General features: G+C 38.8%; 1 protein-coding gene across 1 annotated transcript in view; it reads left to right on the top strand.

Moving 5' to 3' along the window:
• LOC101858763 (protein Hook homolog 3) overlaps positions 1-16136 on the top strand; it is a 103631-nt gene extending 87495 nt beyond the window's left edge. The window contains exon 22 of the mRNA XM_005091966.3: positions 14825-16136. Coding sequence (XP_005092023.1) covers positions 14825-15047 — 223 coding nt within the window. The 3' untranslated portion in view covers positions 15048-16136. The remainder of the gene's footprint in view (positions 1-14824) is intronic.
• Positions 16137-16461: the final 325 nt, after the last annotated feature.

The raw sequence follows: 16461 nt of genomic DNA, 5'->3' as shown, positions 1-16461 counted from the left end.
CTTTTGGGGTTGGCATCTTTATGATGGCTTCTACTTTGCGAGCATCAGGTTCTATTCCTCTTTTGCCTATCTTGTGACCCATAAATCTAACTTCTTCCTGTCTTTCTCTGGCTTTTTCTTGGTTGAGTTTGATGCATTTTTCTTTACATCTTTCCTTAAGAAGGTCATATTTCCTATCATGGTCTTTCTGTGCTTTCTCTTTTGTGAGGCCGTTTCCGATCACGAGGATGTCATCCGCGACATTCACTCAGCCGGCAAACGTGCAAGTCGAGTCTGTTCTTCTTGGTGTACATGTTGAGCCAAACGGTATACACACTTACAAACAGGGCGTCACAACAGAGTGTTTCCATTGACCAGGAAGGCACAGACTTCTTATACTTATACATGTCATGTACACAAATGTGTAGGGGAAAGATTTGCCTTTCAGTCGAGTCTCTGCGAAAATTGTTTTCCTTGAAAAAAAATAACAATTTGTGGTGATTTAATTTTTTACTTTGTTTTTCTTACAGCTTCTTTTGTCACTTTATCATTTCACCTGTTATCAAAATAAAGAGGGTGACCTCCCCTCTTTTGTTGTAAAAAAATTTGCTCATTTCCGTTTCTCTTGGTTGAGGTGTTTTCAATTTAACAACCCTACCTTCCAGAATTTTCGTGACCAAACGCGCCAAATGCAACTATCCACCCGTGGACCCTGTTGTGGTTTTCCTACAGGATTATTAATTAATTCCCCTCAGTGTATAAAAAGAATAACGTATTTCAAACGAGGAAAGAACACTGAACACAAATGTATATCATGTAAATTTCCTTTTATTTATCAACATTGTTTAGGAGGAAAAAAGTATGAATATGACACAAAATCGACACTTTGCCTCGCTCACACGCACTTTTCCAGTGCACAAACTCGCATTGTTGGCCAACTTATGTGAAGAAGAACTGGTCTGGTGGTAAAGCATTAAATAGAACAGCAGCAGTGCGGTAGACCTTCAAGTAGAACAGTTGTCCGACTAGTCCAGTGATAGACTGTCAAGTAGATCAGAAATATCGTGGTACATGTATTAGAATTTTATGTGAGATATTCATACCTACATCATATGATCTCCAAGAGTTTCATTTTCTGTCACATTAGGTTTTTGTGCATTGCTGAAGAAAGTTGGGAGTCAGCCTTGTCATACACAATTTTGATCAAGAAAACTCTAGTAACACTATGTCCTATTACATTTTTTTTAATGAACAGCTATACCCTGTGCAGTGAACGCTCCTTTTTTTTCTGTAGACTACTTTGCTGTGAATGTGCTTGTCCAATTGAGTTATTTTTCATACTGTAACCACCTTACTTTGTTCATGTTTTGCAATTTATCTTAAGTTTTGACAGAAGTTGATGTAAATTAAATAGTAGTCAAGTATGAATGAATCTCGGTGGTTAGGATGATTGTTTAGGAATAGAAGTGTCAAACAACTTAACCCTTAACTGTACGTGGTGTTTTACTATCGTATCCATACAACGTGAGGAACCCTGTGCCACCACTTTCCAAAGAGGAAATTTACTCGTTAATTTGATCCTAACGCTTTGCGTAGCAGTCTGTCAAAATGATTTTTAGAGAAATACTCAATGTTTCAAAGAGATTTTCGCACTAAAAGTATTCTAAAATGTGAAGAATACAATCTTCGCATTAGAAGTATTCTAAAATGTGAAGAATACAACCCCGGGGGTACAAAATGACCCCAGGGTGTACGGGTAGAGTTAACTGTGAATTCATGGTTTGTGATATTTTTATGATTTATTGCTGAAGTAGAAAGCAAGTAGGCTATCGTGTTGGCCCTGTCGTTGACGATTGCTGTGTTCATGTTCAGTCTCCACTTTTCCTCTGTGTTTTCGATAGAGCAACAGCGATTTGTTTCATGGAAAGAGTTCCGTTTTTATCATTTTAGTGCGAGTTCCTACTTTTTTTTTTTTATCCATGATAGAAAGGTAGTCTCAGGTGTGTTGGAACACAGTGGGAGCTTTGCTTTTAAATAAGCAAGAATTCTGCAAAAATAAAATTATACATAGTGTGATTGCTACAGAATTAATGCCCTTCAGTGTAACTAAGTCTTTCTGTGAGATGACCTTGGAAGATCTTGTATTAAGTGTGTATACATACATTCTGAGCTTTGATGCTTGGCTTTGTTTAGCAATTTGTTTTTTAGGGCGGAAAATATATGCTAATTTTTGCCATTTTAGTTTTGCTGCTAATGTACAAATCAAACTGGGCTTATTTGAAGATGTCAGTTTGTGAATTTGTTGTTCTGATTTTGTTGTTGTTTGTTTTATTTTGTGAATTTTAGTATGTTGTGTTGGATCTATGACAGGTCTTTTAGACTTGTTGATGATAACACTCTGTCCTCTCAAGACTTGGTGGCTAGAAATACTCAGTTATATCTTGTATTTTTGTTTTATTCAATGTTTTTGTCAGTGTTTGCACATAACAATCACCAATCATCATGTTGTGATCTTTTCCTTTTAACATGGGTTATAGGAAATTTTTTTCTCCATTTTTTTGCTTTTGCCCTCCATTTAGGCATTGCCCTTTAGGATTATAAATATTGTAAAGCCTCACTTCCTTGATGATTGTTCTTAGTCTACATAACATAAAACTTTCTACTTCTTTGTTTGAGCCTAAATTGATTATAATTTCTTTGTGCACTTTGTTTTGTTTGACAGTAAGATCTTTCAGTTTGACCTTTTCACATCTAACACTATTCTTACATGTGTGTTGTTTCCTTTATAAGTGCAACTTTTACGTATCCAAAAATCTTTGTTTTAACCTATCATAGTGTTCTCAAACTGTTAATGAGAACATTGAATTTCTCTGCAAAATGACACCAACAGGAAAAAGGAGTGTATGTAGCAGAAGAGAAGAAAAAAATTTTCAATCACGAGGATACAATTGTCAGTTTCCAGGGATTTTGAAAATAGCTGTGGATTCTCCTGTATCATAATCAGTACTTGACCCCACTCCATTAACCCTATCCGTACATCATGTTTTACTATCGTATCCATACAGCGTGGGGTACCTCTGTGCCCCCACTTTTCAAAGAAGAAATGTATTTGTTAATCAGATCTGTACACTGTGCATGTGGAGTAACAAAAGACCCCAAGTATTCAAACCTATGGCTTGAATCAAAAGGCTTTACGATCCAAGATGGAGGCAACTAGTTTTGTAGATCTATGCGTCTGTGCACACTGCTCAAAGGTTAATGTCGCACAAGCCTTCATATTTCACAGAAAGATTGGTCTAAAATTAGCTCGCTCTCTCAGATCTAGAATTTCGCTTTCTTAGTTCTAGACTGAAAGAGGCGGGTAGAACTTTCTCAAGGTAGGTAATCGAGTCCAATTTTGTTGGAATCGTAAACCTAATTTTGAATACATCTAGTATTCGAACGTCTTTTCTTTTTCTTATAGTTCGATTCTATTGTTGTTGTTTCACATTAATTAAATTAGATTTAAATATCATAGAAACCTAATTTGTCTCGACTCTGCTGGTTATTTGAGAACCTTCTTGACTAGAACGTGGGTTCTTTGGTGTGGTTTTCTCCTTTCTGACTTTGCTATTGTCGTTTTCTGCTCCTTCCACTCATACTAAATTTAGATTTAGCACTCTCTCCTGTTCTTGGTTCCCCCTAAAATGGCGTAGGCCTGTTGTGCCGAGAGTGACATAAAACCTGCAGGACCTGTCGACACTGCTGTATTTTCCTGGGATTTTTCTTCACTGCCATGTGGGCAGACAGGGGCAACCTAAAGCAACTTGCTTGGGCTTGATTGTTAATTGTTTTTTATGGGACTGTCGACACCAGGAAACAGAAGGAGTAGACCACAACAGGGCGCCCACCAACCACTCGCCATATATCAAACCATTAAGAAACTAACAAAAGTGAATAAAAATGGGCCACTCATTTTATTTTCCATATATGGTAGCAAATAATAACAGGCATAATGGGGCCTACAAAATGTAAGGAACTGAGATACATACTGTAGGCCTACTTCTTAGTGAAATGTGAGTCAGCGTGGTGGAATCAGGCTTTCGTCAAAATAATCGAAGTGAAGAAACTTGCATTTTTTCGCAGGTTTGTGAATTTTTATCAAACTTTTTTGGGGGGGCTCAACACCTTTCATGCCCATTAAAGAACTCATTTCTGTGTGGATTTTTTTTTTTAATGTTGTAAATTTTCAGTTACCACAGACTCTAAAGATAAGGAAATAACTAATCTTTGGCGGCCATTTGCTCTCTGATTTTACCTCTCAAAACAGGTGACCCCCACCTCCTTCTTTTGCAAATATCTCGACTTGTATTCAAGACAAATGGATATTTTTTTCATCCAAATAAAGACAAGTGAACAAGCTTTAAGATGTTACCAATAACTTTACAAGCACAAAAATTGACGAGAGCCTGATTCCACCACGCTGCCTCAATGATACATGTATCATCTATCTGCTTCGTCTCCTGTGTTTGTTTGTTTGGTTAGAGCTTAGCCTCATATACATCATGTACAAGAAAGTCTCTTCAATTGGAGTAGGCTACCATCATACATCTGGTGCAAATGCTGCATGAAACAAATCTGCCGTACAAAATCGCATACAAATGGACATCTTGTATGTAATGCTGCTTTTGAAAGTAGCACATGCACTCAAAGTCCAGAGTTTCCTGTTTACCTGGTCTGGTTAGGCTGCTTATTTTGCTCTTTACTGTAATTATTACATGCTCCTTCTTTTCTATGATTCTTTGTTACATTATAATACTATTTATCATCCTCACGGGGATCTTGCAGATGTTTGTCGAGAGCTCTGGTGTGGTTTGCTCCTTCAACTTCTTTTTTCTACGTCTTACTGTTATCCGACTCCACATGTACTCCCTGGCGCTGAATGACCTTATAGGCTTGATAAAGCCTTACTTGATGTTAATGGCAAAAACACTATCACCACCAAAGCCGCCACAACTACCGTCATCAAGGGGGGCTACAACATCAAAACCACCTACATGACCGCCCGCCAAAAGCACCACACCACTATCAACATCAAACGTCAACCACTTCTCTTATCATGCACAACACTGCTCAAAGGTCACCGATCTCCTGGACTCCTGGCAATGGGAAATCCTTCAACATCCCCGATATTCCGGAGGCTTACACCATGCAACTTTTATCTATTCCCCAAATTCAAAGAATTAATTTAGGACAGCAATTGGAAGATGAAGAGAAAATTGTGCTCAAAACAAATTTTGTACGAAGAACTCTGGCCGCAGCGGACAAGGTCACAGCGTTTGACCGCCAGCTAAATTGAATGAAAAAGTGTTTTGATACTCTGTACCAATAATTACAACGGAAACCATATAACAGGCCCAGTAATAACCAGGGATTTTTTAAATCCCCGTTTTTTCCTACTCTTTGTCTCTATTAAAAGTTATCGGCGATAACAGGGCCCCATCGGAGCCCAATCAGTTATAGCAGGAACAAAGGCTCTTTAACAATCTGTAAAAAGCAAGAGAGAGAGTAACGCAGTGATTGAGCAAACCCACGCAAGCCACGCCACTGCTGCAAGCACACGCAGTGGGTGAAGCGAGAGAGGGCTGCAGTGTGCTGCAGACTTCAATCTAGCCCTAAGCCTAGCTCCACACACGCGTAATGTGTCGTGCGCAGGCCTGCCACATGGCTAAAACCCCTGTTCGTAGGTACTTGTGGCAAGGGAAACTACCCATGAATAAATACAGCTGGATTAGTCCAAAAATGCTTACTTCCCTTGCATTTCTGATTTAACAGGGATCGGATATAACGACTTTTTCTCTAGTCCCACCATCCCTGTTATATCAGGTTTCCACTGTATGTTCATGTGCACGGCGATTCTTTCCATCATTTTGGCAGCAACGAAAAGTTTGTAAGCGGCATTTACTGTCTGAAATTTTCTTGGTTTAGTCATCTGCCCAGTAAGAGGTTGCACCAAGGTTTTCACATTTTTGTTCGAGCAACCCTGTATCACAGCGTACCATCTTTGCCTTCATAGTGTTCCCCTTCTGACAGAGTGCAGTTTCCTCAGCTGCTTGTGGCATAGTTTCCAAATCTGGTGCAAGTGTGCTCATTTCCACAGGTTGTCGCATTTCCAGCCTATTGTCACTATTATTGCTTTCAGCTTCATCTTCCTCTTCTCCATTCACTTCATTCATGTCAGTATCTTCTTCCTCATTTCCTATCTCCCTCCGACTCACTAGCCACATCGCTCTCCTGTCCATTGTATCCATAGTCATCATCACTCCCGGTACTTGATACTGAGCGAAGATATTTCTATTCCATTTCTTCTCTCTGTCTGTCTCTCTCTCTCTCTCTCCCTCTCTCTCTCTCTCTCTCTCTCTCTCTGTCTGTCTATCTATCTCTCTCTCTCTCTCATGCTCACAAAATTTGACGCCAGCTAGGTTCGAACCCGGGCAATCCATATGAATAGATTCCCAGACGAGCGCCATACGACTGAATACATAAATTTTATAATAGATTCATCTTTTCCACCTATAGATCTAGGTTTGGTAACTACAGTGGAATCCTATTATAACGAGAGGGAGGGGACCGGTACGAAGTGTCCGTTATATAGCAGGATTCTCGTTGTAAGGGATCCAGTAATAAATTCAAAGGAAATAATAAAGTAGGCCTAATCTATGAGTTTGGTGTTCTGTTTATTTCTTTTTGTTATCTCCTCCGTTGATGGCTTTGTTCAACATGACCTCTAGGTCTAACTTGATCAAAAATTGAATCAGGTTTCCTTCTCTAGCGTTAGCGATGTTGACAGCTCGGCGTTGGCTATAAGAACGAAAGTTCTCTAGGCTAACTCGCCCGCTGTGTTTTCCCCCCACCCCACGACACCCTGTGGTGCGTTCCCGCGTCTGCTTGCGCACGTCACACATTCGCTCTATGACTATGATCAATCACAGCACTGTGACCTCTCCATCCCCGCATCGGAGAAGTGAGAGGCATGATAGAATACCTAGGCCTAGATAATCTAGACTAGGCTGGCCTATCACTATCAGGCAATGCGTTCTGCTTCACAACGGTGTGTCTGCGCGTGCCACACACTCCCCACTCATTCACTCCGGCCTTCATCGTTGGCACACATGGGCACTCCCTTTCTTTGTTTCGCTTGATAACTAACAAGTTACTCAACTGGCGAGGTTTTGCTTGAATAAATGGCCTATGCACTGTGCACAGCAGCAGCTGTATTCCGCTATAACCGACTCGCGCGTTTATGTGATTGCGCAATAGCAATATTTTATTTACAAAGATAAAGAAGGGGAAAAAACGGGGTTTTAGAATGATGTCTTTATAACAGACTACTCGTTGTTTCAGGACTCGTTATAAGTGGACTCCACTGTAGTCGCTTTTTTATTTTTAAGCACAAGGGGGCTATCCCGAAAAATGCTGTTTTGAGAAAATCGAAGGTAAAGTTTTTGCCCCTTGTTCAGTTTCTTTAAAAGACAAGGAGAGTTTTCTTTATGACTAAACAAATATACACACCAATGAAACCAAACTTCTCCTCTATAGGTAGACAATATCCACTTTTGGTGATGGTCAAGATTTCTAGGTCCCCCCAAATCTGGGTTAGACCACTTGTCCTTGTAAACGACCAATTTACTAATATTCAGCGTTTTAGCCAGTATGCGGTTAGGTTCAATTTTAAATGTTAGAGGTTTGTGGTTGGCGGGTGCTCTGGTGTGGTTTGCTTCTTCTTTCCTATGAGACATCTATCGTCCTTATCTCCCCTTCTTCTTTTTTATGTTTGTTACTCTCTTGTAACACCTAATCTTCTGGCGCTCATACTCATATGACTTTATGCAGTTGCGAGCGGCGTAAAACTCCTATAAAAACAAAAATGTTAGAGGGTGCCGGGTGATCTTCAAAAAGAGAAGTACCGATACATGTTCTACTGCCAAGTGATGCAGTGTGTGTCAGACCTGCCAACAACAATCAGTCTCAACATAAAATAATATAGGATGGTCAGGCCTTCGGATGTCTCCAGCTCAACTGCAAGAGTGCAAACAATACCCAACAGAAACCCAGATTTTGGAAAATTTGGATGTAGTGAGTACTAGTACACTATGCAAACGACGTGTTGGGGTCGTTGTTACCCTGCTAGATATACGGATAAGAATAACTGAGTTTTTTCCTCTTTGGAGAGTGGGGGCACAAATGACGCAAAAAAGGTCGTTTTGAAATGTGGCCACTGGTCAAAAAGATAATTACCCATTAATTGCGATTTGCTTTGCACAGCAATCTGTCAAAACGATTTGTTGAGGAATACTGAAAGTTTCAAAGAGATTTTCGCTCTAGTAGTACTCTAAAATGCGAAAAATACAATCCCTGGGGTACAAAATGATCCCAGGTGTATGGATAGGGTTAAACAGCATTTTAAACTGAAGCAGAAAAATAACAACACATTTATGTTTCTTTCTGTGATGTCTGTCTTCCTGTAGACTTGTTTTGACCCCATCATCTTCACCTTTCACATGTCCCCGCCATCACACCACACCCACCCCCATTTTGTTGTTTGATCATGTTCCCCTTCACAGTGAAAGAATCTCATTTTGCTAGTTTTTGCAATTTTGTGTTTATTACCCTCTGGATGCTTGGGATATGTAGGCCTACTTCTTCCGTTTGGAGGGGTTTTTGTGTGTGTGTGTGTGGTTGGGGGGTTTTTTTGTGTGTTGATTTTTTAAATTAACTTTAATGGGGGTGGGGGGGTTAACATTTGGCTGGCTTGTTGCATTTCAATGTATGAAATGTCTTAGCCTTCTGTTAATTGCTCACCCAAACTTCATTCTTACTTCTGCCACTCAGTATTTTGCTTTGACTTGTTTGTAAGTATATATACTTTTTTTCTTCATTGTTATGATCTCTACTTCATTATTACAGCTTTGAAAGGTATGCTGCATTTGTATTTTGCAAGACAAAGAGTCATTTCCGTTTCTCTCCTCTTAAATGATTTATCATGTTGGTTGTTAAATTTCAGCACCATTGAATGTTCATATGTTCTAAGGACTAGACTGTCCTGTATGGATTATTTATTTTTTGACAGAAAATTCCTTCTTCCAATTATTTCAATACTTGGCTCTTATACTCACACTGGATTTGATTCCTTGAGAAAGGAACTTTACACGAATTTTCCTCACTTCACCCAAGTGGGAATGGTTACCTGGCTATAGACAGTGAAAGATCTTGTCAGTGTGTTAGTGATTGTGCATGTAAAAAAATCCACAGCTTGCACTGTATGCTTTCCATGAAGCTGAGAATATCTCTGAGTGTTCTAGGGTCTGCTGAGTCATAGTTCTAGCATCTGTGTTTGTTGCCATTTTATGGCCCAAAAGTTGCCACAAAAATGGCAAAAGTTGCCAATAATTTTCAAGCTTTAAACTCTCTGTGTCAACTTATTTATATAGCAATATGTTGATAGAGGTAACTTAATTTAAAGCATCAAAATTTCTTATGTTCTGTTTCAAGCATCCAGAAGATCATTTGTAGCCACACAGAGTGTAAAACTGAGAAAAATAAAGGTTACACTACAGAGTGAAATCAACATTAGAAGAGAACATAATTAAACAACCACAATAATTAACAAATAAGGGCGTGTGTCCACTTATCCGAAGAGTGGCCGTTTTAACCCTAAACGTGTGTTATGCAAGAAAAAGTACAGGATATTATATGTAAATTATGGAATCACACACAAGGGGCCTGCCAGTGTCAGTACATATACATGTATTCGGTTTTGGTGGAGACACGCTCTCACATAACGCATTTTTCAAAAGTAGGAACAACATCAAATTAAATTATATTGACATTATGATAAACACAGAAGAGAAAAAATACAGTGGAGTCCACTTATAACGAGTCCTGAAACGAGAAGTCTGTTATAAAGACACTATTCTAAAACCCCGTTTTTCTCCTTCTTTATCTTTGTAAATAAAATACTGCTATTGCGCAATCAGACAGTCACGCGAGTCGGTTATAACGGAATATATTGCTGATGCTGTGCACAGCGCACAGACCAATTAAACATGATATAAAACCTCGCCAGTTGAGAAAGTTGTTGGTGATCCAGCGAAACAAAGAATGGGAGAGCCCACGCAAACCAACAATGAAGGCCGGAGCGAATGAGTGGGGAAGGTGTCGCATGCGCAGACAAGCAGAACGCATCGCGTGACAGGCCAGCCCAGTCTACATTATCTAGGCATAGGCCTACCGTGCCTCTCACTCTCACTTCTCTGGTGCGGGATGGAGAGGTCACAGTGCTGTGATAGATGGAGTGAATGTGTGACGTGCCCAAGCAGACGCAACGCACCACTGTATGGTGAGGTGGGGAACAACACAGCGGACGAGTTAGCCTAGAGCCAGAGCCCCTTCTTTCTGATCGCTAACGCCGATTTGTCAACATTGCTAGTGCTAGAGAAAGAAACCTGATTCGATTTTTGATCAAGTAAGACCTAGAGATCATGTTGAACAAAATCCTCATCTGGGGAAATACAAAAAGGAATAAACAGAACGCCAAACTCATAGATTAGGCCTACTTTACTATTTCCCTTGAATTTATTACTGGATCCCTTGTAACGAGAATCCTGCTATAACGGACATTTCGCACCGGTCCCCTCCCTCTCGTTATAACAGGATTCCACTGTACATAAGAACAATAACAAGAAAAAAACAATAACACACCAGCAAATAAAAACACAACCAAGAGAGAAAAATAAAAGAGAAACAGCAATATAAATAGATCTACTATGTTATGTAGAAGACTTTTTTTCACATGAAAATAACAAATAAACGTGGAGTCAACAAGTAAAGTAAGAAAGAGAAGAAGTGAAGCAGAAGTGAAAATAACTTTCTTTCTAGATCTAAAAGTCAAAAGGCTCGGTTTCTGGGGGGGGGGTTCCGTTTTTTTATAGGCTACCACGATTTGTTCTATTTTTATTCCCTGGCGGTGTGGTTTTTGGAAAAATGCAAAAAGTCGCGATTCGCGGACCAAAAATTGTCAAAAATCGTGGCCGCGACAAACGCAGATGCTAGATAGTTCTGTAATAAGAGTGTGCTGTGGATGTGCCACTATATAAATGCAATTATTATTTTATTATAAATAGAAATGTGTCACAACACAGTGGACGAGTAAATGAAGTTATTTGTATTATCTTGAAGATTTTTTTTTAAATAACCATTTGTCTTGCATAGAAGTCAATATGTGCAAATGAAGGTGGAAGTCCCCTAGTTTCAGACATAAATTTGGCGAGAAGTTCGCACCCAAAGTTTGGTGAACTCTAAAGCTTATGGAAACTGGAAATTTACTCTTTTTTTTGGGTGCCTTTGATCAAACATTTTTCAGTAAAATCCATAGAGAAATGTATTTTTAATGTACATGAAAGGTGCTTAGCTGGGTTTTTTTAATTTATAAGAATTGCCTGGTGGATGAAAAAGTGTATGACTAGTTTGTATTGAAAATTATCCCATATAACAAAATTTATTTTCATTTTGAGTTATGGGTAACTAGCTGGTATTAGTCAATGAAATATTGTTAAAATTATCTACTCTGCCATTACAAAATAGAGCGTAGATGAAAACATTAGCTACTAAAAATTGAAGATTTTTTATAGTTTGAAGGTTCTTATGGTCATTTGTGTTCACTAGTCTGACATCTTTTATTTGTAATGAAGGTGTGTTTAAAAATTAATTATGGTTTTTGTTAGTTTTAGTAAGTGTTTTGCAATGCTCACAGCGACATATGGTCATGTGAGCGAGCAGGACACACTTTTTTTTTAAAGTTTGATAGGAATTTATTTTGAATTTTGCCCTGGTGGTGGCCGAAGCATACTCGTGTCGACTCGTGTCGATTTTGGACGACCAAGGGATCTTTAACATGCACAACTTGCACACAGGGCCTCCGAGATTTTTTGCCTTCATTTAAAAAGGCTAGGTGCTAGATCTTACCTACCCTAAGATCATGGGTGTGGCTGAAAGACAAAACTAAGGAGCCAAGGAGTAGCAGTAGAAAGGCTGCAGAAAGAGTCAGGAGCCCAGAGGAGGGGGCAAAGGGGGGGTGGGGGCAGAAAGTGGAAATGAAAGCAGATGACTGAACATGGTTAGAGAGCAGGAAAGGAGGTGAAAGGAGAACATATTTTTAGTGAAGAAAATTTTCCATCACTGTTCTCAAACCCAGGACCTATAGAAAGAGAGGCAAACACCGTAACTTCTAGACCAGGAGAGCCCCCGAATTATGGTTTTGTATTGGGTCATTGGTACATGTCATATATGATACCTTGTTTTCTAAATGTGTTGATCGGTTATTTGTGTGAGACTGCCTTTTTTCCTTTTGTTAGTCTTTTCTATTTTGGTCTTTTTCATTTTCTCACACTACAATGGTGCAAACTCACTCACTTTCAAATATATGTGTAGGGAGTCTCAAATATCCTCAAGAAATGTTGAAGATGCATTCCAACTGAGATGTGATCTATTGGGAACTAGCCCTAATGAGGGATTCTGTATCTGTGTCTGTGTTTTCACATGGCACTTTCTGCCGTAATGTCTGAGAGAACTGTCTGAATCATTTCTTGCACCACTTTTTTGTCACAGTAACTCATACAGGTTTAAAGAGAAATAACTATGGGATCATAAAAATAGGAAAAAATTGTTTTGTACCATCATTTCTGTTAAAACAATCTGTGAATAATGATTGAAATAAAATGTTTTTCAAATTTAGGCTTTCTGGGCAATCAAGATTTCGTAATGGTTAAGATTTGGCCATAGATAAAATGAAAATGAAAGGCTGTTTGCTGGCTGTTGACAGGGCGTGTGTGTGGTAGATACTATTGCTGTTTTGGCTTGTTAATGGTGATCAATGCAAAATGTTTGAAAATAACAACAGTATACACCCAAGAGGGTGCCACACTAAGTGCTCTGGTCAGCTGAGGAAATTAGATATTGCCATATATATACAGTCGAACGTGCCCTGACGGCCACCTCTATAAGACGGCCACCTGTACAAACGGCGACTTTCCATTTCCCCCCGTGCGTTTTTTCTATATAATTTAACTGTGTAAAACGGGCACCTGTCCAACGCGGCCGCGGCCACCATAATTTAACACACAACCCCTATCATACTAAGCAATAATACCTGTCTAAGACGGCCACCTTAGTGACTCCATTATGTTTTGTCATAAATTGTACATTGGCCCCTGGCGTTGTGGGCGAGCTGTCATAATCAATCACCTGTCGTTGTTGTTCGGTAGTCCCTCCAACCGATCATGTTGCGTAGGCCCCTCCCACTGTTGACCAATAGCTACCAATTTTCAACTGCTGGTGAGGTAAGCGTGTGATCCCTCATAACCCATAAGCCCCGCCCAGAACTCATACACAAATCTTAAGTGAGATGAGTGGTCACTGTTTACCGAGTCTGTAACAAAGTAACAAAGGACGTCAACATGAACTTGTTACAGAAGCGTGGCTCGTTCTCCGACCCATGTGTTTGTTTTAACATGGCACTCGGTCTTCCTTGTCTGATACATTTCGTTTTATTGTCACCCTTGTGCAAAATCAGCGACAAAATAAAAATTACAAACGAAATACAAACCAACACCAACAAAGACAACATAATGGACTACTTTCGATTGGGGCCTCAGATGGGAATGGTTTGTTTTCTTTATCTTGATCAGTCTTACCTAAGACGGCCACCTGTCTTATATGGCCACTTTTCTCCTTGACAATGGGTGGCCGTCTTACACAGGTTTGACTGTATATTGAATATCTGCGAGTCATTTGTTGAAGGGGATCTGTGACATTAAAATCTCAGTTATACTCATTTTTATTTTCCTTGTGAAACATTTCAAGAAGAAGAGATAATTTGTATGTAAACCCCTGGCACATACCAACCTTGTCTTTTTTTTTACTACATAACGTTTCATGTGTTCACCAAGGTTCAGATGCTGATATATAAAAATATATATTAGAAAAAAAATACTTTTACTCCACTGTATGGAGTTGTTCTGGCCTGACACTTTATCTGTTTTGTCTCTGCAGATACAATTGTGATCTTCTGAATTTCATTCGCTTAAATTTTACAATACTCAAATATATTAAAATTTTGTGGACATCATTTTATGAACATGTAGAGTTTTGTTCAGCTATTATTGTAATCTTCCCAAATTACTCTCTGAATGATTCTGTTTTGTGGGTGAGCTTCTGAGTGTATTTTATAGCAAGTTTGCAGGATATCTTTTTGTTCACATTGCAATCATTTTAATCCTATAACAAGCGCAGCACAATGTTTGTATCTGTTCCGGAGTACATTTGTGAGAAGACTATGTTAACGTTTCAATGTGAAAAAAAAGTCTTGTAATTAGAATGGGAAATGGGAATTATCACCAGTGATACTATGTGCATGAAAATTGTAATTATAACTGTAACTGTAACATTAATATTGTCATGAACTTAAAACAGTAATGTACTCATCCTGCTTTGAATTAAAAAAAATATGAAGATCTTGCATACATTGTTTACCTTTGTTTTTCTGAACCTTTACTTGACCTTTACACTTAGTTTGTTTTTTTTCTTTTGGCAAGCGATCAAGTTAGCTGGCTTACTGAAATAATTCTCAGTTTACAGTTTGTGCATGCAGCTCTTTATGGGGATCTTAGGTGTTAAAACATTTTCATACCATTGTTTGTGATCTGCCAGTAATTTTCTCAGCAATCTTCTTGCAGCTCTTTGTACAAAAATATTACTGATAAACTTATTTTTGCTCCATCCCATAACTTTGACATGATTTGTCTTACAGCCCCGAGCTTCAACAAGAGGGTCCTCTGTCCATTGTCACTCCCAGCTCTAGGAGAAAATTCTCATTCAGAAAGTCAAAGCCTGTCACTCAGCCCTCAACAGGAAATACACGGAAGTCTCCTCAGTTATTTTCAACACATCCCTCCATACCACAAGCTGATGAGCCAGACTTTCCACAGATCAAACCAAATCATTTCAACGGTGGTAATTCAAGAGGCTTTTGACATTTATAATTGTTTATATTTTTTAGTTCATTGTATTTAATAGTAGTTTTATTGAAAAAATGGTATGATAATAGAATTAGTTATTCCATCACTGATCACAAAATCACGGCTGTCAGATTCTACCTACAGTGCAGCCCTGAGGAAATGCTGAATAAAAGAACTGAGGGCTGTCCAGTTATTGAAAAAAACAATTTTTTAATGCTAGGCAGTGAACATTTGCGGGTGGTTAAAGGGTGTTTTTGTCCTCCTCTGTCTAACTTTTAAAAATTAATGTCTGCCTTTTGTCTCTTGTTCTTGAGCACAATTACTGTAATGGTGTGATTCCTTTCATTTACAACTGTCAGCATATGACTGAGCCTAATGAGTCACTGTGATGTAAGGGGACTTAAATTGTTGATATTTTAGTACTGATAGTGATAGTTCTTACATTGTATTGTTAATACTTATACCTACATAGTCCATGAGTATATAAATATATATAATAATCGACAAATAAAGAGTCGACAATGCCCACCTTCATAGTCCATAAGTATAATAACAATAGACAAATAAATAAAGAAATAAAGCTGTAAACAGATATGTTGGAAAGTTAATATTTTATAGTTTTAGTATTTCACTCAAAATGAAATGGTTTAAGAGTGGAAAATGCACTTGCATTCATGAAAGTATGATATTTAACCATAGCAGCTTAACACTGATGTACATAACTTACTTGCAGACTCTGACTTCTTTTCAACTCTCGATGATCATTAGTTGTTGTTGTTTTGTTTTGGTTTTTTTGGGGGGGGGTTTGGGGGTTTTTTCAAATTCATTTTTAAAAGATTCATGAAACATGAGCAAAACTGTGCTTTCTGATTCAGAAAATGACTTTTAAAAGACAATGCTGAATACTTGTAGCTAACATTTAATTTCCTTTATTCTATCTATGAACTAACGTGTTCAGGAAAAGGATTGTTTACCTGGTTCCTCTGAGTTACAGCAAATTGTTGATAGGTGCTTAACCCTTTTATTGCCTGGTTCGAGTCGGTCTCTCTGGTTGGACAATACGAATAAATAAAGCGACCTGTCAATTTGGCAATTTTTATCAAATTTTTGTTTTTTGGCTCATCACTTTGCATGTCCGTATAAAAACACATCCCCCCCCCCCCCCCCCCCCCATCCCGGGCGGTGCCACTGACTGAAGTGTCTTTACGTCATTCCCAAAGGGGGGGGACATTTCTCGTTCTTATGCACAGTAGAATTGTAAATGGGCTGATTCAACAATGTCATGCTCATAACTGTGCCTGAACTACAACAGGGAACTGTTGCTTTTTCTTTCCTAATCCTTACCATCGTCATTTTCCTCTACTTCTTTTGTATGTTTGTCATACTCTTGTGACCCGCTATTTCCCGGATGCCTTGAAAGTCGAAACAG

This window comes from Aplysia californica, unplaced genomic scaffold (genome assembly GCF_000002075.1).
Source record: "Aplysia californica isolate F4 #8 unplaced genomic scaffold, AplCal3.0 scaffold00038, whole genome shotgun sequence".
In the NCBI taxonomy this organism is placed as follows: domain Eukaryota; kingdom Metazoa; phylum Mollusca; class Gastropoda; order Aplysiida; family Aplysiidae; genus Aplysia; species Aplysia californica.
Note: the sequence above shows the minus strand (reverse complement) of the source record. Positions and strands in the feature narration are given on the sequence as shown.